Source organism: Aptenodytes patagonicus, chromosome 2, assembly GCF_965638725.1.
Source record: "Aptenodytes patagonicus chromosome 2, bAptPat1.pri.cur, whole genome shotgun sequence".
NCBI lineage: Eukaryota > Metazoa > Chordata > Aves > Sphenisciformes > Spheniscidae > Aptenodytes > Aptenodytes patagonicus.
In genome coordinates this window covers 132,691,900-132,719,844 of record NC_134950.1, presented here as the reverse complement: position 1 = coordinate 132,719,844, position 27,945 = coordinate 132,691,900, and the positions used below count along the sequence as shown (strand labels likewise).

The window sequence follows — 27,945 nt, the reverse complement described above, 5'->3', positions numbered from 1 at the left end:
AAATAAACCTATGGCTTATAAATCCCAATAACCACAACAGGGCTATTTTGTGCAATTTTCCTTCTATTGCCTCCCATTTGCAGAGGTCCAGAGCTCTAGACACTGCTAAATGATGTTGACAACTTTATGTGCTCCCCTTCAATGCATGAGAAACTGAGGCACAGAGAAGTTAAGCGACTCCCCCAAAGCCACAGATGACTCAATTACAATACCAGAAACAGGGTTCCAGTCTGGTAAATCACAATATCTCATCTCAGTCATTTTATGAACTGGATTATGAAACTCAACTGCTTGTCACACCAGAACAATATTATAAATACTCTGAGTATTAAAGCCTAAAAACCTACTACAATCTGTAGAAGAGCCTGAAACCCTAAAGACTAATGCAAGATAGCTGCTGCGTCAGCCCCAAAAGACTTCTGTGTGTCATTCACTGCCACACAATCCTCTCCCACTTTACCTGTGAGATCAGCAGCAACAAAGCCGAGAGACACCAGTGCCACCCTTCTGCAACTGCAAGATCATAATCTGTCAGTGCTGGCATAGATCAAATGTGTGCTTTGATGTTGCTCCACCATATGCTCAGACAGTCCCAGACAATTCCTATGAGACTGTGGGTGTTGCTGTGTGCTCAGAAAGACTTCAGACAAATGCCTTCAAATTCCTCTTTGAAACTTTGCTACCATGGACTAAATTAATTCCTCATGACTCCCTCATTGCAACAGATTCACAGCCCAGCTGACTTTATTCTCCTGCCTTTCACAAAAAATAACTCTGTATTGACATGATATTGTAAAAAGTCATTAACTTTGTGGTTTCAAGAAGCTAAAAAAAAAAAAAAAAAAAATCCATCGACACTTTTCCCTGGGTAGAAGAAAACTGAAATTGTAGCACTGCCTTCTTTAGACAAAGCATTTCCCTTTACTTGTGTGCATTCCTCGGGAGCATGCATTTATGCGTACACACTTGCTAGTTCCTGAGAAAAATGGTTAACAGCTTCTTTTCTCTTCCCCCCCCCGCTGTCTCAGTCCTCTTCTGCATTCTTCCTATATCCATCTTCTCATCCCAAATGCTCTTTTACCACTACCGTCGTGTGACTACAGAAAGCATCTTCCCAATTTCCTTTTCATTAAAGTGGTGATTCCTTGGAGAGGAGAAGGGAAGAAACAGAACACCTAGGCTGGGGTCCTGTTAATTCCTGTGGGGTTTTTCTCTCTCACCTATTTCTGATCTTCCTCAAACAATTCCCCCTAGAATTGAAGGCTTTCCCTGTTCTTTTCTAGCTACTAAGCTGCAGCATGAAATAGGTCTCCCAGATGTGTCCTGGGTGAGTCCTATGTTGCATTACAGCTGAATGTGTCCCCTCATTTTTCAATTACACACTATCCTAGCACCAAGAGTTAAAGACTGCAGGGATACGTGGCCTATCCTGACAACAAACTTCCTCCTGTATAAACACAAATTATATTTTTCTATAGTGTTAACTAAGACCAGCAGTTTCTTTTGCTGCAATCATGCTGCTGGTGCTCCTGTGGCAATACAGCCCACCCACAGGAGGCCTCTGTGTTGCATATGAAACAGACTCTAAAAACCAAGGATTCTAAAATGCATTCCCGTGCAGGGGTTTGGTAATATTGACAAACCCACAAATGAACTGTCTGTACTAGGAGCAAAGGCCTGCAAGCACTATATGTCTACAAGTACATAGGGAATAAGCTGATTTTACAGCACTTTGGATTGCTTGTCGGTGGATCTCCCATCCTTTCACTGAAAACACCTGATTTTGAAACAGCTTCCTTTGCTGTGCTGGAATTTAAACCTCCACCTTCCAGTCTGGTCACCACAAAAATCTAGTATTCACCAGCACATCCAATACCTATGGACTACAGATAACGCTATGCTCATTCACAGCAGTGATACAGCATGAACAAGCTTACTCGAACCAGCTGGGATCTCCATGCCAGCTGCAGCATCGCTTTCAGCTGAGGTTCCCTTTTGGACTGGTCGTTGCCTGTCAGAAACTTTCACAGGTTATAGAAAAACCTTCAGACCAGTTACTGTTTCCTTCGCTGGAAAACCAAGCAAGCACTGCCTCAGCTCCCGTACTGACCTCTGTCCCTGGCAGCTGGAGAACATGTGCACCACAAAGCAACTACCTGAAAAATACTGGCTTAGCTTGGGTTGTGTCTCCAGAAGAGCTTCCACAGTCTCAAGTTGGACAGCCGCCTTACTTGTAACACAAATGTTGCCCCAGAAAAAAAAATCCGAACTGGTCACCAGTGTAGTCCCAGCTTCCTGCACTTCGGGTATCAAACCTGGCTTCTGTATTTCAGGATGTCTCTGCCCCCATCAGCTCACCACGTGAAGCCAACCAAGTCAACCTTTATATTAAACCAGGGGGAACAGGGGAACACAGGGGGGATCATGTGGTCCTTTGACATACATTTTCTTGAGTGAGAAAATGAAGCAGCATTTCACTGAACCCTTTCCCTTCATTGCATTATAGTCACTGAACCTTTTTTGACAAGCCAAGCGCCTTGTCATTCAGTAATGCCACAGGCAGGTCTGAAGCCCCTTTCCCCTCCTGCATGCAAGACCCAGAGCTGTGCTTAAGGAGCCTTGTTGCAACCAGCTTCCATCTTCCTCACTAGTGGCTGTGTCCTCTTCTGATTTTTGTTTACTGCTGCAAGGCAAATGCCACAACCTCCTGAACTGCCTCTGATGCCCTTTCCTTGTCCCTCAACCACAGGATCAAGTGGGCTTCTATTCATTGGTCTACTGCTAATTTCACAGGACCTCCTGGGGGTCCATTGCTATTGCAGCTTGCATCGGTCTTTCCCTTGCCTTCCTGACAGAAAGCTGGGGGCAGGCACGAAGTTGTGGGCAGGCTGTGCACCAGCGTGGCTGCTCTGCTCGCACCTGAATCAACACAGGCCATTGCACCATATGCCACCAGAAAGGGGTCCACGAATCCCAAGGTAATTTCATCCCTGAGTATTATTCGCATTGACCTGAGCAGGAGACCCAATTTGTGATTCTCGCAGTTCGTAGCTACCAGGGGAGAAACTACAGATAAAGTCAAATCAGGTGCTTCTTTCATGTAACTGTGTTTATTTTAAAGACCCATTTACTTAAAGCAACGGTAACCGTACCATACTAGACTGTTATTTTGCCACCAGTCCAAGCCTTTCCCCAGAGGCTGTTCAGGAACTGCCTTCTTTGTCAGCTTAGAAGGGTAACCACTACACAACCCTTCTTTTGGCTTATCTTTCTAGCCACTCATTTGGGCTACCAAGTGCAAATGGCCAATCCCAAGGTTATTTTTTTCTCTCAGGCTGAAGAGATACTCTATCAAAAGAATCTGTTGCCTCCCTTTCAGGCTTCTGTGAGCCACAAACAAGATAGAAAGCTTTTAAATGCCCAGCTGAGTCCAGCCCCAAGACCTTTGCCCAGCCAGATCCACAGCCAGGTGGCTGCCTTCTCTTATGGCCAATGATACTTTGCTTTCCTTCTCCTAGTGAAGCTGTAGCCTTTGCCAGTGGCTCACTTCCATCAGGAATTTTAATCTAACCAAAGCTTTCCTGCTTGTGTGTGTTCCATGAGAAACCCCTTGACCAACAGCATCAGGATGCTGGGCACCTCCTGGGCCCATGCTGACTTTCCAGAGCAGAGCCAGGCTTCCTTCCCTGGACTGGTATTTTTGCCCTTCAAAGATTCACCTCTGCTTGCTAGTCACCCTTCGGGCTGTTTTCCCAGTAGTATCTGGCTGCTGCCTTTGAGAGTCTTCCAGCTTTTACTGTTAGTCTTATTTTAAATTCCTTCCGCGTCTTTCTTACTCCTGCAAGCACTCTGATCTTTTTTTCCCTTGTGATTTTACATAAATAAGTATTTACAATTGCTCTCCCTAGAAACAAAAAACATCCACCTGACATCTCTGCTGTCCATTTTGACAATATTTAGGGTTCCTGCAGGTTGCTTCATTAGAGGAAAAAAACCCAAACCCGATGATGGGGTCAGATATTCCTTTTACAGAAAGGCAGCCAGGATCCCAACTCCCCCAGTGTCAGGAATCACCACTTCCTTTTGTGTTTTCTCTTTCCCTCTGTATCTCTCACAAATGCACAATGCCCTCTCCCCCAAGTTGCAGCAACGCAGGGGGTACCAAAGTTCCCTCTCTGTGCCGCCCAGCCAAGGCAGTCACCCTGCACAGCTCCTGTTCCCAACCCGCCTTGCCCTTCACTGCGGCTCTTACTGCTCCAACAGTGCCGGTCCATAAGAAAGCTGAACTGTTTTCTGCAGCTATCCCACACGAGGTCTGGTTGTGGGTTAATATTACACCTTCCCAATTCAAAGAGGCTGTGCCACCCACCCAGTGAGACGTGGTGTTCCTTTTCTTTGGGAAAATAATGAGAAAAAGGCAAAGAAAGCATGAAGAATACTGCCAATAGTGCTCTAATGTTACCATCCCATTTCATTCCTTTAAATTAATCAACCATATTCTTTTTATAGGGCTGTGTATCAATATTGATCGTAGGACACAATTCAATCAAGGGATACATTTGTGGCATGCGTAAAAGGCAGTTTGGGTCAGAAGAAGCATTGAGATACTGTTCTTCTTCTCTGGCTGTTGCTGGTAATTTAAATACTTTCCCATCTCTCTGCAAAACCTCAGAAACCTTCGGCCTGGATGAGTAGAATAGGGGAGGAGAAGGAATGAGGGGGAGAAGAAGAGAGTCTTTCTACTACCTGAATTTGGAAGGTGGCTTCCTTCAGGCTGGTTCTTACAAGGTGCAGACTGGTTCAGGTAACCCTACTAAAAATGAGTATAAAACTCACGCCTAGTTTTCATCATGTGAGTGCAACCTCCTCAAGCGCACAGTGCAGGAACCTCAGTAGAGCAGAGCTCTGAAAAATGGTTATAAAGGACACCATAAACACAGTGGCATAAGGGTGGGATACGACAGGTTACCCTGAAAAGAAACCTGCTGTCTCCAGGAGGGTTGAGCTACCCACCTCAGGGGTCTTCACTGCCACGTGGAACCACAGCCACACGATTGAGTGTGTTGTAATATTACTCCCTGAAGCATTTCCTCCAGAAACGATGCTTCAGCACCAGGAGACTCAACTCTTTGGAGCTGACATGACATGCAAAATACTTCCAGAAACAAGGATGCGCTTGAGGCTGATGGGACTATAAGGTGGAGTTGGCAGCAAAACAGACAAAGATCCAGATTATTCTTTCCTCAATTATTCTACAAACACTTTTCCCCCCTACTGGTTGTTTATCTCTGCTTTCTAGTTACTAGCTTCGTGACCTGTAAACCTTTCTATTTATGACCTGTTGCTATGCAAAGATGTGTGAGGACAGAAATAAAAGCACTTCTGGCCCAGAAGTTTTCAGACATACCTGGAAAATACCCAAATGTGTTCTCCCAACTACAGGAAAGACAAGTTGTCACTTAAGAACATCCTCACTGTTAAATGTGATTAGTTTTAGAATTTGCAAGTACAGTGCTCAAATACATTCTTTAAATGGGAAATTACATCTTGGTGCCAGATACAAATAATTGACTCAGCTGACAGCCACAGAACATTTGAGAAACCATTAAAATAACCAAGAATTTAAATGGAATTAATTTACCTTCTGTACCCACTGCGAGATTTCTACCAGAAAATAGAGAACTTTTTGCTTTTTTCTTAGGAGATGTTTCTTAAAATGCAGATGCAATCAAAGCACTAAAGGATTTTTTTTTAATTATGTCATTTTTCATACTAAATAACCCCGATTAGCAAGCAATAATGGCACACAGGTATGTAACAGCTCCCCAAAGTATGGCTTTTAATCCATCGCTGCGGTTGTGGGATTATGACTGGATCATCCACCAGATTTTTTTTCCACATATTATCAAGTAAACATTTACAATACATTTGTGATAAAAGCTGTGCTAAGAGCTTGCTGGGAATAAAGGTAATTTTCAGTGGCTTGGCCAGAAGAGCATGGTGCGGGGCTTTACTGCAGAGCCGTGCGTGGGGTGGCAATTTGCCTGAGCTGCCACACTGGGAATCCGATTTCCTGATCGGGTTCACACCTTCTCCGAGCCTGAAACCAGAAGCTGTCGGCCTGCGGGGATGGAGGAGGAAGGGACCACGCTCGGCTGCAGTCACTGCCTGGGAAGCCCTGGAGTCTCTCGTGGGCAAGCCCCAGGGGCTGCACCATGGAAAATATTCTAGTGCAAAGAGTGGAGTCTGGCCCTAAGAGCAACCAGGCGGCACCTGCTGCTATCAACAGCCAGTTTCAAGGGCTGTAGGCATAGCTTACTGTTTCATGACATGGTATTTGGGTGGAAGATTAGCCTGCCATCCCCAAGTGCTCTTTCTACTTTGACACTATACCCTCCTTAACATTAAACCTGTACGTGTGGCACTGCTGCTGTAAAATATTTTTATTGCTGTGCAATTATTGTTATTCTATCTCAGCTTTCTCACTGGTGCAGAATTAGGGATTCAAATGGTGTTCATAGCTCCTTGTTAACATAGCTGAATTGCTGATGAGATACAAGTACCCTTCTGCCCCAAAGCACCCGTGTGGACAGTAATAGACTATGCGTTTTCCTTCATATTTGCCTCTTCTACTACGTTTTCAGCAGAAATGGGAACTTCCCCCTCAGAAGAGAAAGGACTTTTTTGTTGAACTGTTATTTTGTAAGAGAACAGTTTAAATGGCTTCTCTAGACGCACAAGTGTGTGTCACAGGAGAAAGGCCAGGCCATGCAGGCGATGGAAATGTGAAATTCTTGTTTGTCTGGGTGGCATCTACAAGCGTCAAATAAATGTAAAGCTTTTCAAAGTAGTAAATTTTTGAGGTCTAAAAACTTGCATGTTATTGCAAAGTAATTTGGAATATATCAGAGAAAATAAATCTTGATGATTCCTGTACCTCAGCATTAACTAATCTCAACATCATGGAAAAAGCATACCCAATTGAACAGAAATTACAACAAATGTAAATGCTTTTTAGCATCCTATAGAGTTTAGCAGAAAAAAATTATTAAAGGTTCGAAAGAATGGATTAAATTGTTTTTCAAAGGATGTACTTCTTTGAACGTTAGGTTTCTCTAGATGTTATCTTAAAAACTATCCGAAATGACAACAGAACTCTAATGGCTGCGTTATTAAATGCTACAGGACTTTTCCCCAAAGGCTATCTGCATTGCTCTTGTGGTCCCCAGATTCTTATTATTTGAGTATCTTTAAATGAATGGACTGTTCAAACCATTGGGAGTGAAATACAGCTCTGCACATTTTAAAAGATTTTTAAAAAACCCTTAGAAGAAATCATGCATACTGTTACAGTTTTTTAGTGCAGAAATCTATCATCTCATACAAGCTACCCTCCTGATCACCCTTCTCTCATAAATGCCTTGAATGTAAACCATCTGGCTCTGCAGTCACACCAGAGACACTAGAAAGAGAGAGAAAAGCCATGTGTCTTTAGATTCATGTCTAAGGTTGATTTTCTGTACAGTCTTAAAATGTGCACCCTTTTGGTCACTGTCTTCATGTGAAAGACACGGGGAGGATCTGTAGGTATAGCTGACCTTGACCTACAAATCTCAGTTGAACCATCTCAAATTTACCCTGAAGGAATCCAGGATGTTAGTTAGAAGCATCTCTATTGACAGATGCAGAATAACAGACAGAAGGTGGTAGACAGTAATTTGCCATAAACTGGTGAAAGTTCCTCAAAGGAGAGATGGAGTCAGAGCTCGCGTCAACTTTCCCCTTCCTTTGCACAGAACGTGGCTAACGGAAAGTCTCGCTGATCAAACTGTAAAATCTATTAAGTGGGATTTCCAGTGCCCTGGCTCAGCTGACAACTAATTTGTTTTGCCTTTGCCTAGCAGGGATTTTCCATGCAGTGGACTCCTGTTTGCTATGTAAGTCATCTGGGTATTTGTTAGTGTCATAGCCGGAGCCAGATGATGTTTATTCTGCTAACATCCAGCCGGACTCTGGCAGCGCTCATTGAGGTCAGGGCTTTATTTATAGAAGCAGATATACATTGAGATTCATTTTCTTTCCCGTGCTGTAATCTACCTAAGCTCATCCAAAATAGAAAGAAACATGCAGACGTGCAAGTAATATACTAATTGGGCCAGATCCATGAATTAGCACAGCACCATAGAAGCCAATGGAAAAAAAGCATTTTAGAGCAGCTGAGGACCTTGTCTATTATTTCTCCCGGGGAAGAGAAGGGAGTGGTTTAAAAGCAGAAATAATAAAGCAAAAAGCAAAACCAACCAAGCAATAAAAATGTCCCAGCATGTGGCAGAACAGGTCTGCAACGCAAAATTCCTCCACCGAGATCTGCTATTGAAGTATTATTTTTTTTGGTCCTGTGTTCCCAATCACCGGAAAGTGCAAGAATCAGAGTGCAGAGGAGAGCTCCAAGCAAGGAAAAGTAACAAGACTTAAAGCAATTACCTGCTGAAACTGAGAAGACATTGTCAACGTACGCAGTCTGAGATAAAGCAAAGCAGAAGAAAAGCTGCAGGTAAGATCCCCAGACAAGCGGGCTGAGGACCAACATGCTGGCTGCACCCTGGCAGATTCCAGCTCAGAGGCGCAGGGCTGCTTTGGGGATCTCTCTCTCCCTCCCCTTGCTCCCTCTCTGCCTTGCCTGCTCTCTTCCTCGCTCTCACTGTGGGATGCGTGTGTGTGTGTCTGTGTGTGTACGTCTCTTCCCCCCCCCCCCCCCCCCCCGCCCGCCCCGTGCCTTTAGGAAGAAAGAATGCTAACCATTTCCCATTAAATCTTCTCCTTACACTAGACACGGTTATATTTAACTCCTGCGCTGGATCAGTTGCCCCTATTGTGGACATTAGTTGCTAAAACTGGGGCATGGGGGATTCTGGTTTTGCTAACAGAAGCAAAAAGGCACTTTGGATAATAATAATGATGAGCGGGAAAGGGAGAAATTATGAACTGGACTATAAACAGCATCCTTCGGAGCAGGCAACCAGACCCTGATGTCGAGATGGATAAAATCCCTGACTGATCATCTTCTACAGGTCACTAATTGCCTTAATGAGAGAGATGAGCAGTGACCTAACATCTGCTTATCACTGGTGGTTACAAGCGTTGCATTCATTTACAGAGTGCAGCTCAGGCTGAGGGATGCCACGAACCGCAGAACAGATTATTTTTGAGGATTTCAGTGAAAATGACAGTATCACTGATAGTGCCAGATATTGTAGGACCGCAAAGAGTGTACTGACAGGGTGCAACAGGTGGAAGAAACAATACGTGTGCCATGCTGGGGTGAGTGAAATGCTACCAGCTCCAGGGGTGGTGACGGTCAACACACTACACAGCACTGTGGCAAGAAAACAAACCTCTGACTCTCTGAAAAGCAGCGTGTGCCCTTGTTATCTGTACAAAAGCTTGGTGTTTCTGTGCCTTATTCCAACTGGCAGAGCTTTGCAGAAAAATTTCTGTCCGCAAAATAACTAGCACAGGGATCCTCCTTTCTGCCTGGGATCCGACAGGGGTTTCCGTGAAAAGCAGAGGTACTCCTTCAGCATGAAAACCATCATTACTTCCTCTCTTCCAGATGGAGATGATTTTCTTTGCCCACTCTTTATTGTTACTCCCAAGACAAACATGGAAATCTTTTGGATTAATTACAGAATTGATTTTTTTTTTTCACTTGAGAAAAGTACTCATTGACAGAGACGAGGACAAGTCCCCCTGGGAGTTAACTCCTACTGAGTACACCACTAAAGGGCGAAGCGATGTATTTCCACAATTCTAGTTAAACAGTCTTGGCTGTTCCTTTCAAGACATTGCAAACATATTAACAAAATCTTTCTAAATGTAATGGTTTGATAGAAACAATCAATCACATCTGCCTTATATGTTTCTATCCTTAAAGGACAGGCCTAATATAACCTTAATGCTTTCTAAAATCTCTTTCCAGTACTGCAACACTTTGGATAACTGAATTTATTTTTTAATTTAATCTACCCTATTCCTCTGTCTGTTACTTTTTAGTATTTGGCTATTTTTAGTGAATATGGTAGTTTGGCCTCTTTCTTCTTTGACCAAGATGACCGTGGATTAAGTAAGTGCCTTTAGTTCTCTCTGCATGCTGCACCTCAGAGGGAAAGGCATAGTTGCTGCGAAGCCTATCATGACAAGCCCTAAGTGTGTAAGACGAAAGTCCAGTTGCCTGATTATAAAGGTAAGCAGTGGACAATCCCCACACTAGAAGCCTGCATGGATGCTGGAAAAAATTGCTCAAAATTTAAAATGTCAAGATTTTATCAAAAGATTCACCTCTGGAAATGTTTGATCAACTCAGTAGTTAGTCAAAGCAACAACTGAGTAATTTCAAATCCTCCTGAAATCCTCCTGTAGTCTTTTAGCAATAGAAAATTTGGTAGAAATTTGTAGTACAAAATATGTTCTGTTTGATAAGGAAATTAATTAATCCAATAATACTGCAAAGAACCAGGATCACGCAGTAGGACCCATATCTTTCTCCTCCTCCCTCACCCCCTTACCAATTTCAGTTCTTGCTTCTTCAGCCTAGAACATAAATGCATGTTCGGGTAAAAATGCAACAATATCTTGCTTGAAGAATATTGCAAAGAATTCTATCACAAACCACATCCACCCTTCTGACCTGCTCTAAAGAAGATAGGAACAACGAGTATACCTTTCCCTCACAAGTGTGAGTGCTCTATCGGAGGTGGCCAGAAGTGATACAGAAAGCCAGGGCTGCTTCCGAGTTTAAAAAAAAAAAGTTAGCTTTGCGGTCAATTCTTAAGTAGAGATTTTTAATCTATTTTTTTCAGTGGAGAACCCTGACTAAAAATTGATGTTTTGTCAACATTCTCCTTTATTTTGACTTAACATCTCCATCACTCTGAAGTCTGAGCCCATTTGACCTGAACTGGCGCTCAGTCACTGCAAGAGGAAAGCTCTGTAGGCAAACACTCTGCTGTGGAAAACATACCACCTTCCACAAAGGACTCGAAAGGAGATGTTTGGACTTATATTTGAAGAGACCTCTTCATCATGATGTAGCGGTAGTTCATCAACTCGTTAGTTTTTAGTGGGATCACCATTACGTCAACACAAAGGAGAGCTCTCATTACAAGGCAGCAAGCCAGGCCACGTCAAGGTGCAAGCCCTCATTTTTGTTTCCTCTGATTTTAAGGCCTTGGCCAGGTAAACCTGCTGGCAAGATTGCTAAGGGTTTCAGTGGGAGAAGAATGAAGTCCATTTGAAATAAAATGGACAGTAGCTGTGGGCTTTTTGCTTTTGACTTAGGTGACAGTGTACGAGACTGACACTCCATGCTAACTGGCGCTCCACACTAGATGTCAAGGTTGTACACCTGGTTGCATGGCTTGTTTCTGACCTCTGTAGCATTGGCACGTGTGATAGAGATGATCCTGAGTTGGGGAAATGTCACGTAGCAGAGTGAGTCTTACACGGTGCGAGAAACTTGACAGACGTGCTTTCCAGGCCCCCGAGCTATCTATCATCTGTCAACTTGCTCAGTCAAGCAGTTCATTCCTCCAGCTATTCCCATGGGCCCATGAAGCCGACGGAAAGCTTCTGCTCCCTTCAGAGAGCTCTGCACCAGGTAGTTAAGGCCAATACTCTGAGATTAAAGATAAGTCCTTGTCTCTATCATCCAAATAGCAATTAATAACAAAGGATTTTTTTTCTTCCTTCTGTATTCACTGCAGCTGCTGTTCCTGGTGTAGTGAAAACCCACATTAATATGACTTTATGGTGCAACCACTGGAGAAAATTCCATAAAAATTTGGGAATAAAAATATTTTTTAAAAATCTTAAAATTTTGCTATGAAATTACGGATTTGCTAGAAACAGAGGAAGTGTTTCTTCCTGCGTAATTCATACTCGTGCCTTACCTAGAATTGCTACTATGATACCAGGAGTAGCGTTCATCAAATGGAAATACAATGGCTTCAGCAGTATTTCTATTTCAGGTGACATCAGCTGAAGAAAGAAACACAGCAAAGTATTTACACTCTGCAGTTTCTGAGTCTTGTAAGATACCCCAATGGCCTAAGTAAGAACAAAGGGTTTTGAGGACTTGACTTTAAAAAGTTGTTCCACAGCGAGAACCCCAGAACCCCAAATGTCACCTGCAGTTTATTGTTCAAAGATAAAGATCCCCACAGTTTTATCACAGGGAATCAACTGCAGTTTTAAAAATCCTATTTTGAGTAGATGCCATAGCAACTAAAAATGTCAAAAGCCAACCAACACACAACAAAAAAAAAAAGTCTGCACAGTTTACCTGCTAAAGTAGCTGTTGCTTGACCTTTTCAAGCCAGAACTGAACTCTTAGAAGTGGGTGGAAGAATCTGCTGATGATCCTACATGTAAACAGAATTTATGAACATCTTTTCTATGCAAGAATTAATGAATACTTGTTAAAGAAGGCTTCTTCCAAGTCCTATCCACTTATGGTTGGCAGGTCCTTCATCGACAAGCCAAGGGAAAGTTAATGTAGTTAAAATATCATCAACCTCAAGGTCCTGTATGAACACAGTTCTACTTAGAAGGACAAAGATAATTGAGATTTTCTAGTTCAAAAGTATGAAAGCTCTTCTGCTGAGTGGGGCAAAGGTAAAACAGCAACCCAGTGTTAATGCAATAATTCAATAACAGATTATGTCTGCAAAGTAGTACAGAAGAATTCTGTTTATTCAATTAGTGCAGGAGATGGAAAAGATTCTTTATAATTACGTTTTCCTTGTTAGATAGTTATTTAGCAACAATTGTTTTTCACAATAAAAATACCTGTTCAAGTTTACACATCTGAATCAGTTATACCTAACATTTAGGTTTAGTACTTTGACAACATAGCTAACATTACTTTGGAAGATGGTATTAGCTACAAGTACAAAGGCAGCTGCTGAAGTAAAAAAGTTAGTAAGTACAGAAAAACAATGAATGGCTTCACCATTTCCTTGCTGGTGTATTTAGATCTCATTCAGAAGCCCATATAGGAATAGACCCACTAACTGTGCGATGAAATAAATTCAACCACATGATGAAGTAAATTCAATCACATGAGAAAGTTCTGACTTAATCGACAGCTCCACTCGTGCCAGTCACCCAGCAGGGTATCAGGTCACAGGGCAGCTGGCCAGCTAAAGGCAAGCCAGTGCTAGTAAGTCTTCAGATTACCCACTGGATGAACAGGGTGAAGGCAGGACATTGATGTCCTGGTAAAGGCAGGACATTGATACCTAGCAACTTCCAAAAGCAGCCCTTCCTGCAAATTAGCCACTTAATGGATGTTATACATTGCACAACAAGTAGTGGCCTTCTGACCTCCTCTTTTCTCTATACTCCGTATTTGCAGAAATGCAAAACTGGCTAGGGAATCTGATTTCTTTTTACACCTTTCAGAGGTTATTTGTTTCCAGAGCAGCCCAGCTCTCACCCCATTTTTAGAAAGTTGAGCTCCAAACTCTAACTTTGCACCTTCAGACCTATTTCAAAGGCTCAGTCCTTCACTTTTTTCCTCCTATTAGTAATCCCCATGCATACATTTCTTTTTCTACTGATGATAATGGAACAAACTACAGCGTAAAAGAGTCCTGAACATGATTAAAGATTATGGGGTAATGCCAAGTGGCTTCTTTCAAAGCTATCAGAACCACCCCACCGTGGCCTTTTAATGTTGGAAGGCACAACGAAGTAGAACAATTTTAAAACAATTCAGCCACTGACCTTTATAACATTACTCTTCTTCCCCTTTCCTGTTTATCTGCCTTTTAGACCTTGCCTTCCAAACTGCAAATCATTTAGCATTCGCTGTGGGATTGTATAAAATTTTGCACAATGGCAGGGCATGAATGGCAGAAATATGTCCATATACATAATGCAGTAGACATGCAGAAAGCCTATGCTTCCCTACGATGCGTGCACGTGCTGTAAAAATCTAGAGGCAGGAATCCCATGGACTTGCTGAATGGGTTGATCAAATGTGCAGAAAGTCTGGCAGCTCCTCAAGATGTTCAGCTACTAGATGGTTATTTGGTGGATATATAGCCACCAACCTTGTCCATCATGTTCTGATTGTCCTGTATCTACCACACAGGAGCAGACCACCATGCAGGACATTTGTACAGTACTCAATGCTTCTTGGATGAGATGCACTCACCACACACGCTCACAAGTCTGCACAGAATCAAGAGATACATCCAGAATTGCCAGGCATTTAGAAATCCTGGACAAACATGCAAAATCCTAGAATTATTCACAGAAAAAAGTTCCACTGGAAAAAAGAGGATGCCCGTGTTAATCCATGTGTACAGTGGCCCTGAGAATGGGAGTCCTGGCCAGCTGAGATCTACAGTTACTAGTATGCAAGTGGATAAATAACCTTTAGCATCCGAGGGTGGTGGGTGAACCACAAACAAGTTATAGCTATAACTCAGTCTGCTCTTGATATTTACATCTAGAGGAGATGGAAATGGTCTGCAGGGTAATTCTTTCATCTTGTTTTTATTTGGATTGTTTATTGCTGTTATTTACTTGTATTAGTAAAGGTCTGCAGAACTCACTGCCTGTACTAGTATCACTGCAGTGCTGCTGGAGGCACAGAACAGAAGAATATCTGGCAGTAATTGGCTCTCACAACTCCTAATTTAAGCGATTTCTCATCTAGCTTGCCAAAAAGCCCTATCAATTAAACACCAAAAAGCACAATTTTCTTTTTTTTCTCTGTGAAGATTCTTTCTGCAAAAAATATTAACATTATTGTTTTAACACTCACTCTGGCCTCAGAACTCTCCATTCCAGAGAGTTTCATGGATGCTGGCAATGCAGCACCCGATTTTTGTACTGCACTACAGCCCATGACACCATTAAGATGCAAGCAAACATGGATCCGAACACCAGTGCATACACACCTTAGAGCCTTCTGTGGAGCCTCCTGTAGCCTTCTGTAGAGGTTCCCTATGAGATGAGTGGCCAGAGCACCACTGATGAGGAGAGGACTTAATCAGAAGGTAACCTGGAGAAGTCAGAAGACTTAATCATGAGCGTAACCTCAGGCATGCAAGTGAAATCAATGAAGCTGCTCCTGAAATGAAGCATGTGCATAGGTGCCGAGTCATATCAGGGCCTGAAAAAGCTTCAGATACCTTGTCTTTAAAATAGTATGATGCCTCACTTTCCCATGGCTGTTTTTCCTCTCCTCTCATGGATACCTCTGGGCAGAATGCAAAACCAGGAGCAGAGCTGCTGAACCCACTTGGGGAGCAGTAGCAGAGGACAACACTCACCTCTTAATCCAAAGGCCTGACAAAAGAACCAACAGTATAAAGCTGGGGATGGGTAAAGAAATAGGTCACAGTAGAACAGTAGGAAGAAGTAGCAGTATGTTGCCAAATTTGCCTCTTTTTTTTTTTTTAAGCAAATGGATGGCCACAAGTGCTGACCGTGACACTACAGCAAACAGAACTCCATGAGACTTCTCTGGCACCCTATCTGTCGGGCAGCCCACACCTACGTTTTAAAGCTGCTGTGTTTTTGCAAGCTGATGGCAGATTTCATGCTGATTTCAAGGGGTGCTGGGTTCCGGCTATGGGTGGAGAGGCTTTGCCTTTTTACAGTGCTTCAAATTTTGAAGCCCAGGCCGCACTGTTACTGTGGCAGCATACAAAATGGCTGGGCACTGCACGCTGCCCAGTCATTCCGGTATGCCAGGGTTGTCGTCTTCCAAACACAGGATAACAGCTGAGTCTAACCTAACTAGACAAACGCATTTTCCCAGCTCCCTTTGCAGAATTAGGGGGCTATAATTAAGGCTGCATTAGCATTTCTGTTACAAAGTCCTACTTTTGAAGCTTCAATCATTTGTATTTAAGACATCCTTACCAAGTGGCAATTTGGCACACAGGCATGAAAACTTTGAGAAAAACCAGCTCTCACACTAAATTCAGTAATAAAGGTCTCACTGATTTCAACTACATAGAACGAGGCCCAGCACTAGCTGCTTATCTGTGGGAGCTTAAAATCCCTGATAGGGCCGAAGTATTAATTTTTCCTAACATAATTTTTACTTATTTTCTGAGCACTTGAGTGATATCCCTGTTTTTGCAGAGCAAGCAGAAGGTTTATGGCCTGGCTAATGAGGCTTTCATACCTAAATCCCAGCCGTGTCTCCTTGCTGTAACAAGGATGCACGGCTTTGGCTGGAACTTGCGGTGTGCCTGCAAGCCCGCCAGTATTGATATCAGCACCTCCCAGGGCCAAGGTCTATAAAATGCCATACGTGCACATTATCTTAATGACAGTGCCAAGGAGACAGATGACAAGTTCTTCAAACACTTCAAAAAAGTGCCAACTGTTTTTTTTTATACTTTTAATGGGCTGATTTCATTAGAGAGGGACTTGTATCTGGACACTGTGGAGCTCTAGCCTGGATGAGTGCCTGAGTGTATGTTGTCACTGCAGTCACCACTGCAGCTGCCAGGTGATGCAGAGGTACACAAACCCGCTGTAGCCACCGTAAGTAGAGCAGAAGGGCCTCTCTGCCCAACAATTTGGTTCTCAGGTAGGCTTGCAGGTTACGCTAAGTTTCATGCCACAACAGCTACAGGTAGTCACTGCACAAAATTCATGCCCAGGAATAGTGATTGCTTTCTGGAAGCAAGAGCCACGAAAACTGACGTTGCTGTGTAGACTGGAGGTCTAAAAAGGCTTATATGAATCTTCCACTATCATCTTCCTCATGTGGTAGCATTACCAACACTAAGTACGAGAGGAAGTCTCCCATCAGCTGTGTGCAAAGATGTTCTAAGCTGCCGACATTCATGTGTCCATGGTCATTTACACAACCCTAGATGGGTTGCTAATCCATTTCTTCAACTCCAAAATACAGCAATCCACATCCTGTCTTCAAAAGCATCCTTTCTCTGCATCCATTTTAGAATTTGACCCAAGGTATTACACAACTAATTGCTAGTTGGATTGCTCAGACATCCTGTAGCTGACAAAAAGTAAAAAAATTCTGGATTAAACTGTTCTATGCAACATTTTCAGTAGCGTGCTTCCTTATCTTCTCTATCATTCCCTTGAAAAGATTGATGAAACCCAAAAATTTCTTAGAGTAGTGACTCAAGCAAGCAAATTGTCATTCTATTAATTTCTCTTTACTTATTTCTGCACTATTTCAGGCAGCCTAGAGATTCCTGGAAAGAACAGACACTGAAATAATTCTCATTAATATTAGCGTGTGCCATAATTAGCTGGAAGGGTCTGCTTTACTGAGGGCCTCTTTAAACCTTGTCCATCTGGTTTCAATCAAATCATCAAAAGAAATAGCAAATGTCTCCTTCAGAATAGCTGTTTCTGACTCATTACAATATTCAATTATAAGTAAATAAATCGGCAGAAGTCGCATTGCCTGTATGTCATAAGGATGATCAGCTCCGATACCTGGTCTGACCTCAGAATATCACTAAGCAGGGGAGTGCCAAGCACTCTTTTCTCTATTAAGCACAGCCATCAAGCTCCTTAAATAGCATAAAAAGAACTGCAATGGGGATTTTGATTCCAGCCTATAAAGGAACAAAGTAGTCAGGGCAGAAGTCACTCACAATTCTCAATAGGACTGTTACTACAGCTTACAGCCAGTGTGTGCTAGTTTCTCAGGTACGGAGTGGCAGGCCTGAAGATGCATTGCCGCTTGTTTTAAGTGTACTTGGGATTTTGCATGCGTGCTTAAAACCAAATCTAGCCAGACCAAGTATACATCTGATTCCTCATCAAAATGGATATATGCTATATGGCTGTAACAATTGAAGGCAAGCATACATGACACATACCCAAACGTTCACAGGGCAGACAGCCTACAGAGTTCATTGCATACTAAAGGTGAAACATAATTATTAAAATATAAAATATATATGCAAACTAAACCTGTTAGCAAGCTGAGCATACCAAAAGGCTGCAGGAACACATACTCAACACCTTAAACTATCTTGTGAGGTGCTGAGACAGTAACAAACCTTACTACTTATTCCTTATACCTGGCGATTTTGTTGTGGCTGCTGATGGTTTCACCTGCGGTCCCATAGTTAAATTGCCTGCTGGGTTTTGGACATCCCTGTTATACTTTTCCTGTACCACTTGTTGGTCCCAGGTTCCCAAACCCTTTCATGCATGCCGGTGTCCTCCTTTTGAAGAGGACAAGTGCTGCTGGCCTGAACTTCTGGGTTTCCCAACCACATGAACTGAGCAGGCCCCTGTAAGAAAAGTTTTCACAGGAACTAGACTAATGATTGATGGAGGTCACCCATGACAGGTACAGCAAAATTTCAAATTTTCTTTATTTACCTGAAAGCCACGATAAGAAAAAGACTCAGAACTGTGCCTTATTTAAACACTAACTTCTCCTGGTATGTCTCAGTAAATTACACTCAGTACCTCTTCCACAGCATCTTCCCTCAGCTGAGGCCCAGGCATTTTCTTCCTCTTGAGTTTGGTGTCTTGAGTCTGTTCGATACCTTTAATTCCATGCTCTGGCCTTGAGGAAAAATTTTGAGTTGGCTAAAGCCACACGGGTCAGCATTCCCCAGACTTATGACGTCTGTAATGTTTTGGTCCTTTTAATACAATTAGGACATTTCAGAGATACCTTTTGTTTCTGTCTCATCTCTGAAACTGTTTTCTTTCATGTAGTTTCATCTGCCTAACACTCCTCTTAGATGCAACTCCCTGGTGTAAAACATAGTATCAAGCAGGTAAGCTATATAAACAAAGTAGTACAGATTTCACTCTCCTTGGTTTTATATGGAAATGGCGTACTCTCGCCTCAAAAAACCTAGTCATTACAACCTAAGAACTTCTATTATATCATCGTATTAGTCTAGTTTAAAGCTATAAGAAATGCAGTGTTAATTATTTTCTGAGCTTTTTAAAAGCTCAATGAAATCCAAACTGATGTTATCAATTATGTTACCGCCTCCCCACGCTTTCAAATTCTTTGCTTTCCATTTTCCAGGCATCTTGACTTATTAAAATGAATTGTGCATGTTATTGTGGTTATTCGACAGCTTTTCTAAAAATCCAACGTAAGCTGATCTCCAACGGCTGACACAAAATGCTGACATAAATCAAATACTCTCATTAAAGGAGAAACAGGATGAAAATCACTTTTTATTAATTTTCAAATATAAAACAAGAATTTCTGCATTTGCTTATCTAGTGCAAATGATTACCCCTGTGGTCAGTCCCAGCATTAACTCTTACAGATATTTTACGTCATCATAAGGTATTGTGTTTAATCACTCCAACATACTAAAATCAATTTTTGAGAGTTAAAAAGAAGAACGAAACAGAATTGGTGACAAGATCCAACGTTGTTCCACATTCCTCGCAGAGTACCCCAGAGAACATAGCAACTCTGACGTCTCAGCAGCCTTACACTCATTCATGAATTGTATCCATTCTACAGTTTTTCCTCTTTTTGCACTTCTTAGCCCTCCTAAGGATGTTACCTTTCTGGACTCAAGCATTCATAGTGCCATGTGGCTATTCCCACACACATAACAAGAAGTGGTACCTCTAGTCAGACTGCGGTACTCTTGCTCATGTCAGATACTATCTTTCCGCACGAGTGTGCGGAGACATTCCTCTGCCTAACAGTAACCCATGGCCTCGTGCCAGACCCAGACTGAAGTGCAAGAACTAGTAAGTCAAGCTTTTTGCAACAAACCTAACTGTAGGCCAGGATCCCCTGCCAGCCTCTTTCTTGGGTCATCCAAGTGCCTTCCACTAGTTAACTAAAACTTAATGTCAATGGAATAATAGACAAGAAAGCAACCAAAACCCAAATCAGAGCCAGAATTTTCCCTTTTACATATGTAACAACAGAGAACCTCCCAGTACATTTAAGAACAGATGTAAATATAAAGTAACCTGCTTAGTAGTATGCTGAATAGTAGCTGCTGTAGGCCATGATGGAAGCATAGAGAAAGAACTACTTCATTTTTGAAGTCAGTCAGATTGTCAAATGCAACAACAGATGAAAACACAGCAGACAGAACCTCAGGTAGGCCAATTACCTCCTTTAAATGTTAGCTCTGCATCACAGTCAGTGTGAGCTAGGCACTGAGTTTCTATACAGTAAGTACATCATATGAAGAACCTTTGTTGCACAATTAGCCAGCCACAGCGTGAATGCTGGTGGTTGCTTTGTGATGCCAGCCAAACTGAACATTAAGCTCCAGCCTAACACTTTTTGTTTGTTTGTTCTGGTGAGGGTTTTTTTGGTTTTGGTCTTTTTTCGTTCTTTTGTTGTTGTTTTTTTTTTTTAAATGCTTCTGATTAGAAAGATTTATGATCTGGAAATCTCACTAATAAATCCAGTCCTGTTTTCAGCCTACAGGGATGATATGCCTTTGCAAAGAGCAAAACTTCAAACAAAAATCTAAGATTTTTTTTTTTTCCTGCAAGCACCGTAAGTCCCAGTTAACAAAACCAAATGCAATAGACAAACTCAGCCCTTGAGTAAATCTGCATTTTTAATACACTACTTCTACATGCAGTAGAAGCTGAAAAAGCAACCTGTAAAATTACGAAGTGACTATCAACCCAATGGGCTTCAATGCATAATGAGGCCAATCAGCACTTCTTCACAACAAGATGCTTTGTTTTGGTCCTGACAGGACAAAGTCTCCAACAAGTAGCATGCTGGTGGTCGGTTAAAAATGAAGTTACTATAATTGCAGACTGCCAAAAACTTCTATGTTTCTGTCAGTACAAAACCCTCAGCTTACTCCCTTCATCCAGAACATCCAAGATTTTAATTCACAAATCTTGATGGGTATGACTCTGAGGAAAAGAAAAAGCATGCAATTTTATCATCGGTGTTTCTGTACAATCTGCTAGAAGGCCTGGTGTACATTCATATGTGTCTTGTTCATTTTACAATCACTTAATTTCAGCAAATAAAGATTCCTCTAATAGCAGTTCTAAAATCCCACTTTGTTCCAATGCTTATGTAAAAGAGAGTTGTACCAGTTCCACTTCTGGAAACCAATTCAGTTTTGCTTAATGCACTGCCTTGCACCACCATTATCTTCATCATCTGCTACAGGTTAGAACGAGTCAGCCAGGGAAATTCCTGGAAGCAAAAAACCCACCAGAATAAAAAAACATATCAGAATGGACAAACAGTAAGAGGAACAGGATACAAATATGTATTAAGTACCAGATGGAATCCACAGGAAATAAAGACTGCTTAAAAACGTTTCATCTCATTTTGTCAGGAATGGAAAGGAACAACCATAAATTCTGGGAACAGTCATTAAAGACACTATGCATTAATAATAGCCAACGGAAAAAAAATAAAAAAAACCCCAAAAAACAAGGAAAGCAGATGGGACAGTGTAAAAGCATCCACTCTCCTATCTACCAAATCTAAAGACAATCTTTCTGCCCTGCAACTATCTCTGCCTTCTCTGCAGTTTAACTGATACTTCCTGAGGATTTCAGAGGCTTGCCCACATGAAGCTTGCAGAAAAAGAAGGGAAAACATATACGTACCTGTTTCTTTCTCTCAGACTGTGGATCAATCATTACATTTATAAGAGAAGGTGTTTGCTTGTCAGTGACACTTGCTTTCAGGGCATTCTGCAATTCTTCTGGCGTTTTAACGAAGTATCCTTTACCTCCAAAGGCAGACATAATTTCCTCATAGTGTGAATTTGGCAGGAGAGAAACAGGAGGTACACTGTAACGAGAAGGAAAACCTCTGATTAATGGCAGGGAAGAATTGCCAGAGGGACCAATTACTTCAGCACTGATTTTAAAGTGTAAGATGATTATTGTGCTGGCCTGATGAATTCTTCTGGGCTGGAAGAACTGTATTTCCTATACCGCTTAAACTATGTTTATAGGGTAGCAGGAGCCCAGTGTAAACTCAGAACACAAGTCTCAGGTAATTTTGGAGATTATCATGATTTTGGAGGTTAGCCCACTATGAACTCTGCATTGTGTGGCCTGAACTGCTGCTGGAACCTGAGACAACTAATAGTCATCTCTCTGCTGCACTGTTGTGTAAACAATAGTCTGGAATTAGGTTGGTTGCTTGCTTTTGGTAACTGGTTCTTACTTACATGAACTTAGCCTAAGACTAAGTTCACTTTATGAAAAATTTCAATCTGGATCACAAAGCATTAAAAGTGAAGAGAATGACCATTTTGGTCACTTCTTCCTTAATTAACAGAACGTACTTTGAAGATGCTCACCATATAGCAGGATCTCCAAACTTTAACATCTCCTTCCAGGCATCTGCATCCAAACCAGTGTAAATCCCATTGTTGTTTACTACGATAATCAGGATTGGCAAGTTGTATCTACAAAAAGATGTATTTGGAAGAATTCTGAAATACTTGCACCTTTCTGTAAGGTGTTAAAAGTGTTACTTTTCCTTAAAAGGAAAATAAATTAAAAAAAATCACTTCCACCTGAAACATGATCTACTCATCACTAGTAACACATAATGTCACAACAGCATAAAAATGACCACGTATATTTTTTGGCTTGTTTTCACGTGCTTTTAAGAGTACACCATCTAACAGCAGCATCCTTGGCCTTCTAGTTAAATTGATCCTGGCAATACATGAAGAGGGTCTTCTTGAGCAAAAACCAGTTACCTACAAATAGTCTCCACCTCCATCCCAGAAAATCCAAAAGCGCTGTCTCCCTCTACGCAGATGACTCGCTTTTCAGGTGTTTGGTCTTTAGCTACCATTGCAGCTGCTATAGCAAAAGCCAGTCCGACTCCCATCGTTCCAAAAGTACCCGCATCAAGCCTAAAGGGGAGAATACAGAATTACTATCCCTTTATTTCTACTCAAACTTTTAAGTTAATCCATGGTGACTTATCTTTACTTTTAATAATTTGCCATATACTATTCAAATAATGTTTCATAACACCAGATGTATCTCTTTATACCAATTGTTTACGAAACAGCGTATCTGAAAGCAAATTTGAAAACTTAGCCCTAGAATAATCTACTTCTTTATGTACTTTTGTATCCATTATGTGCTTCTGACTGAAATGATCTAACTTAATTACAGCTTTCAATTTGATTTCAAAAGTTGAACAGAAGACTAAAATTTGAACAGCAGTATTTAACCGATGGCTTTCAGACTTCTAGTTATATTTTCAAGGAATTAAATATAGAAAGATTTCATGTAGTCTGCCTATCTCTACAGTAATTGAATGTTTTTGAAATATTGTGACTATGCAAGCTAAAAGCATACAAGAATAGTTCTTTATTGTAGTACAACTAGTGTATGAGAGTTCTTAATTTTAATTAGAGTCCCAGTATGTTTATATCACTTAAAACATTTGCAGTCTTATCAAACATTTGACTGAATATAATAAAGAACTAGATCATTCTAGGGTTCACTTTTCAAATTTGCTTTCAGATGTGCACAATGCAATCTGAAAAGACAACCATTAACATTACTGTGCCCTTATTTTATTTAAGGGGAAAAAAATGCAAACTCTTCCCCCAACTTTACTGGCAGTAGGGTTTTTTTGTTTGGTTGGTTGTTTTTTGTTTACAGGGAAGTATTTAGGTTCATTCAGGACTTTAGTGCCACTTTCACAAGAAGGCACAAGCTTCACAGTCAGATGAGAGTTTCACCTCACCAGACAGAATTAACTTTTCCCCCCCCATTCAAGAAAGAGCACTTTATTCCTACTTAAATGTGTAGTCTACTTTTAATATAAAGTGACATACCAACACTTCCAAATTTGAGTGCCTACATTTTAGGCATGCAGGTTTACATGAAAGTGTGCCCAATATATAATCCAGTTTTCAAAATGAGTTGATTCTTCTTAAGTTTTCCCCGGTTTTAAGTGTGTTTCAAAGAAAAACTTTGTATGAATTCTTTTCAACATGAGAATTGAAAAGAAAATATTGCTTTTATTTTAAATCAATATTTATCACAGACTGAGCACAGAAATAAACATCTACATCAGGGAATTCAACACGCTGCTTCTCACTCACTTTCTACAAAAGAGTGAGAAACTATCACCATTCTTTTGCAGAGCACACAGACAAGTCGCAGAGAACTGTTAAAATCTATGACAGGTCATCAGTGTGTGAGGGGAAAACTTCCCTTAACCCCTCTCTCAACATACTAAACTTATTTTTTATTTAGAAACTTTAAAAAGGATTACAAAAAATTCTGGACCATCATACTTCTCAGCTAAATGAAAACATTTATACATAGATCTAGCTTGTTGAGTCAGTACAACAAAGAAAATACCACACCTTTGACGGGGATGGTAATTTGGAAGCATAGTTCGTCCAATGTCCATGGTGTTTGCTCCCTCACTTACTAAGATGCAGTCCTTGGGTATCAGTTCTCTGATGTGATGAAAGACTGTGTAATAATTCATAGGCAGGGATTTCTGTAATGCTAATCCCTTAAAGATAAGAGACATTAGTAACTCCTATGCATAGAATTTATAATACGGTGCAGAACTGAGACATGTAAATAATAACAATGGAAATAAAAATACACTTTACTAGGTAAGGCTGAAGTATTTGGTCTTCCACGCACTACATCAAGGTCACTCCTTCTGTATCTATCCTGGTGACACAATGTATTTATCAGAGGCTCACTCAGCTCAGCAACCCTTGGATAGCCTATCATTAACAGGAAGCTATTAAAACTCAGTTAACTTGAGAGGCACATGAAATTTTTCTGCACGCAGGTTTGACTATTGATAACCCTAAGTGAGCTGTCATCTGTGTGCTGGGAGACAGTTCAAAAGAGTGATCTGCTAGAATTAATTTATTTTAGATCCCAATCTCGGAAACATGCATCTGAACTTGCAGAATATAAATTGCATAAAGTTAGGCATATGCCAAGCATGTGTGGTCTTCTGGCCTTAATAGCTACTTGCTTTTAACAGATTATACTTCCACCAGCATTGCTAAACAGCACAATTACAGAAGAAAACTAAGAATGCATCTTCATGTAAGCCAGCTTCCACTTGGAGTACTGGGAGGTACTTGGAGTACCTGCCCATTGCTTAGAAGTTGCTGCCAATAATACAGCAGCTCTAGCTGTGGTTGTCTACTACTGGCTTTTAAGAACCCAATCCCAAAGTTCAATGACTTCCACACAGTTTGAATTTATACAAAACCTAGAAAACTTAACTTACAGTTAAGTATTAAGATTTAACTTACAGTTCATAAGCCTGACAAGAGTAAGCCTGTACCAGAATGGTGTAACTTTTCAAAGTCTGGGTGACATGACTGTCAGAAGTAATTGAGAAGCTTGGATATAGACCAGTGACAAAACTGATTATGTATCAGTACCTGTTAAGGCAAAAAACCTCCTCTTTTCTTTAATATAACACTACCTTTGATCTTTCCTCGTTGTTCATTATTTTCTCTCTTAGCCTCTTCCACCACTCTGAATTAGAAGGATATTTCAATGGTCTTTTGCTGAATTCTTGTAAGAGCTGGAACAACATTGAAATGTTGCAGAGATTTCTTTCAACATATTTAAAAAAAACCATCACGAGCATCAAGAATAACGTTATCAAGAAAGTTCCCAGCACAATCACAGTAACACTAATCAGAATCTTTAACATTTCATTTGGGAACAGACTGGATGCACAGCATGAGTATGTTGCCTGAAAAATGGTTTTCCTTGAACAGTTTTTTTTTTTTTCCCTTTTTTAACTGGTAACTTACTTTATATAAATCAGAGGAAATTAAGGTCAAAACAGGACACCTGACATTACGTTACCTGCTTAGTCACGGCGTTTATGTCACCTAATAACATTGCAGCTGGCCTCACATTATTCCCCAGCTCTTCTGCACAAATATCAATCTATATTTCAAAAAAGAAAGACCACCATTAACTCAAGGATTATTAAAAGGATTTTTTTTTCAGTTCAGGTGAGGAACATTGTTAGACAATGTCTTCATACCTTGGTTTTGGCTGTACAGATAACTTCCTCTGCCTTTCATTGAAATGACATCAGGAAATGCTTTATTCAAAGTAAAATCCTATGGTACATACCCATTTTAATAAAAGTTCATATATCATCTTAAAATTGACTGCTTGCTTCTTTCAAGCTCTTACAGACAGTATAGAACTTTATTAGAACATTAAGGAGAAGAAAGTGGTGATTTTAGTAATAATTATATGAGAACTAAAAATCTAGGCTTAGGTATACCCTGAAAGTCTATACAAAGCAGTAATTTTCTTACTGAGAAAAGTTTGTGTATGCTACTTGGCAATAAGAATTTGGCTAGTGTGAAGAAACTGAAAAGTAAATTGCGACCACTGAAGAAACTTCCCCACTTTATCAGTGATGTATGAGACCTCTAAGGTTACATGGAATAGTAACTTATGACCAGGTCACACAGACTATGAACTGAATTAGTATTTTAATACTAACCCTTGACAGTGAAAAAAAATTACTTTAAGTGAGACAAAAAAATATTTTTTTTTTTTTTTACATTCTTTAGAAAAAGGAAACATAACAGATGTATTATTTCATAAGTCAAAAGGAATTCTAGCTTAAAAATTTATGTTACTCCTCTGGAAAAAAAGCAAAGTTTGGAAGCTGACATTATGTTCCAGATCACTGAAGACAGGCCAGTCAGCACACTGAATCAACTACTACTCTTCGACCACAGACTCTAAGTGAGAAGATTTTAGGGACATAAACAATTTAACGACTTGTCTTTCTAAGAGCTGGCAGATTGCCAAATACATTGATTAGTTAAATAGCCTTTCTTCCTCTTTTCTTATTGTCCTGGTTTCGGCTGGGATAGAGTTAATTTTCTTCCTAGTAGCTGGTATAGTGCTGTGTCACTCAAACCTCAGCAACAGACATCGCAGCTGCTCAAACGCCTGTGACAGGCACTGTGGCTGAACCAGAGAACCAACCGGCATCAGTTGCCCCTATACACAAGAAAATCAACTCATTTAGCAAGGGATGAAGATGAACCAGGGCCATTACGAGAACAGGAGGAGGAAGAGGCAGAACCCATAAATGAGATGGTAACCACCCGATCCCTATCCCCGAGTGAGCTGCGAGATATGCGAAAAAATTTCAGTCCTTGTCCAGCCGAGCACGTTGTCACCTGGCTGCTCTGATGCTGGGATAACGGGGCCAGTAGCCTGGAATTAGAGGGTAGGGAAGCCAAGCAGCTGGGATCCCTTTCCAGGGAAGGGGGCATTGACAAAGCAATTGGAAAAGGGGCACAAGCCTTCAGCCTCTGCAGGCGGCTCCTGTCAGGCATGAAGGAAAGCTGTCCCTTCAAGGAAGATGTTATATGTCACCCAGGCAAGTGGACCACCATGGAGAGAGGTATCCAGTTCCTGAGGGAATTAGCCATGCTGGAGGTGATTTATGATGACCTGAACAACGAGCAGTTATCCAAAGATCCAGATGAAGTCAAGTGCACATGACCCATGTGGCGGAAGTTTGTACGGAGCGCACTGTCATTGTCTGCCAACGCATTGGCAGTAATGACCTGGAAAGACGGAGAGGAACAAACGGTGGATGAACTGGCTGGCCAACTCTGGCAATACAAAGAAAGTCTCTCTTCCTCCCTATGGGCCTGCATCTCAGATGTGGAGATACTGCCGGACATGGTAGCCGAGAAACTGTCCTGGGAGTTCCAGCAATTCAAAGAGGATACGTCCCACTCCCCACCTGTGCAGACCAGTATCTCAGCCATTAGGAGGAAGCGTCCCTCTGCTCAAGAGAGAGGATAGAGTGGATACACACCACGGGCCACCCTGTGGTTTTACCTACGTGACCATGAAGAGGACATGCGGAAGTGGGATGGAAAATCTACCTTGACCCTAGAGGCACGGGTG

General features: G+C 41.3%; 2 protein-coding genes across 5 annotated transcripts in view; both read right to left on the bottom strand.

The window, feature by feature from the left end:
* The window catches only part of COLQ (collagen like tail subunit of asymmetric acetylcholinesterase), a 45,459-nt gene extending 36,806 nt beyond the window's left edge, over positions 1-8,653 (bottom strand). For both annotated transcript variants that reach the window (XM_076331250.1, XM_076331251.1), the window contains exon 1: positions 8,485-8,653. In XM_076331250.1, coding sequence (XP_076187365.1) covers positions 8,485-8,590 — 106 coding nt within the window. In that variant the 5' untranslated portion in view covers positions 8,591-8,653. The remainder of the gene's footprint in view (positions 1-8,484) is intronic.
* A 10,541-nt stretch (positions 8,654-19,194) lies between these two features.
* Positions 19,195-27,945, bottom strand: part of HACL1 (2-hydroxyacyl-CoA lyase 1) — a 29,796-nt gene continuing 21,045 nt past the window's right edge. For 2 of the 3 annotated variants that reach the window (XM_076331242.1, XM_076331243.1), the window contains 7 exons: positions 25,855-25,938; positions 25,463-25,564; positions 24,363-24,517; positions 22,728-22,886; positions 22,320-22,427; positions 21,616-21,802; positions 19,195-21,193 (listed from right to left, as the gene is read on the bottom strand). In XM_076331242.1, coding sequence (XP_076187357.1) covers positions 21,161-21,193; positions 21,616-21,802; positions 22,320-22,427; positions 22,728-22,886; positions 24,363-24,517; positions 25,463-25,564; positions 25,855-25,938 — 828 coding nt within the window. In that variant the 3' untranslated portion in view covers positions 19,195-21,160. Of the gene's footprint in view, positions 21,194-21,615; positions 21,803-22,319; positions 22,428-22,727; positions 22,887-24,362; positions 24,518-25,462; positions 25,565-25,854; positions 25,939-27,945 lie in introns of those variants that run through there. The other variant, XM_076331244.1, reaches the window with a different exon arrangement.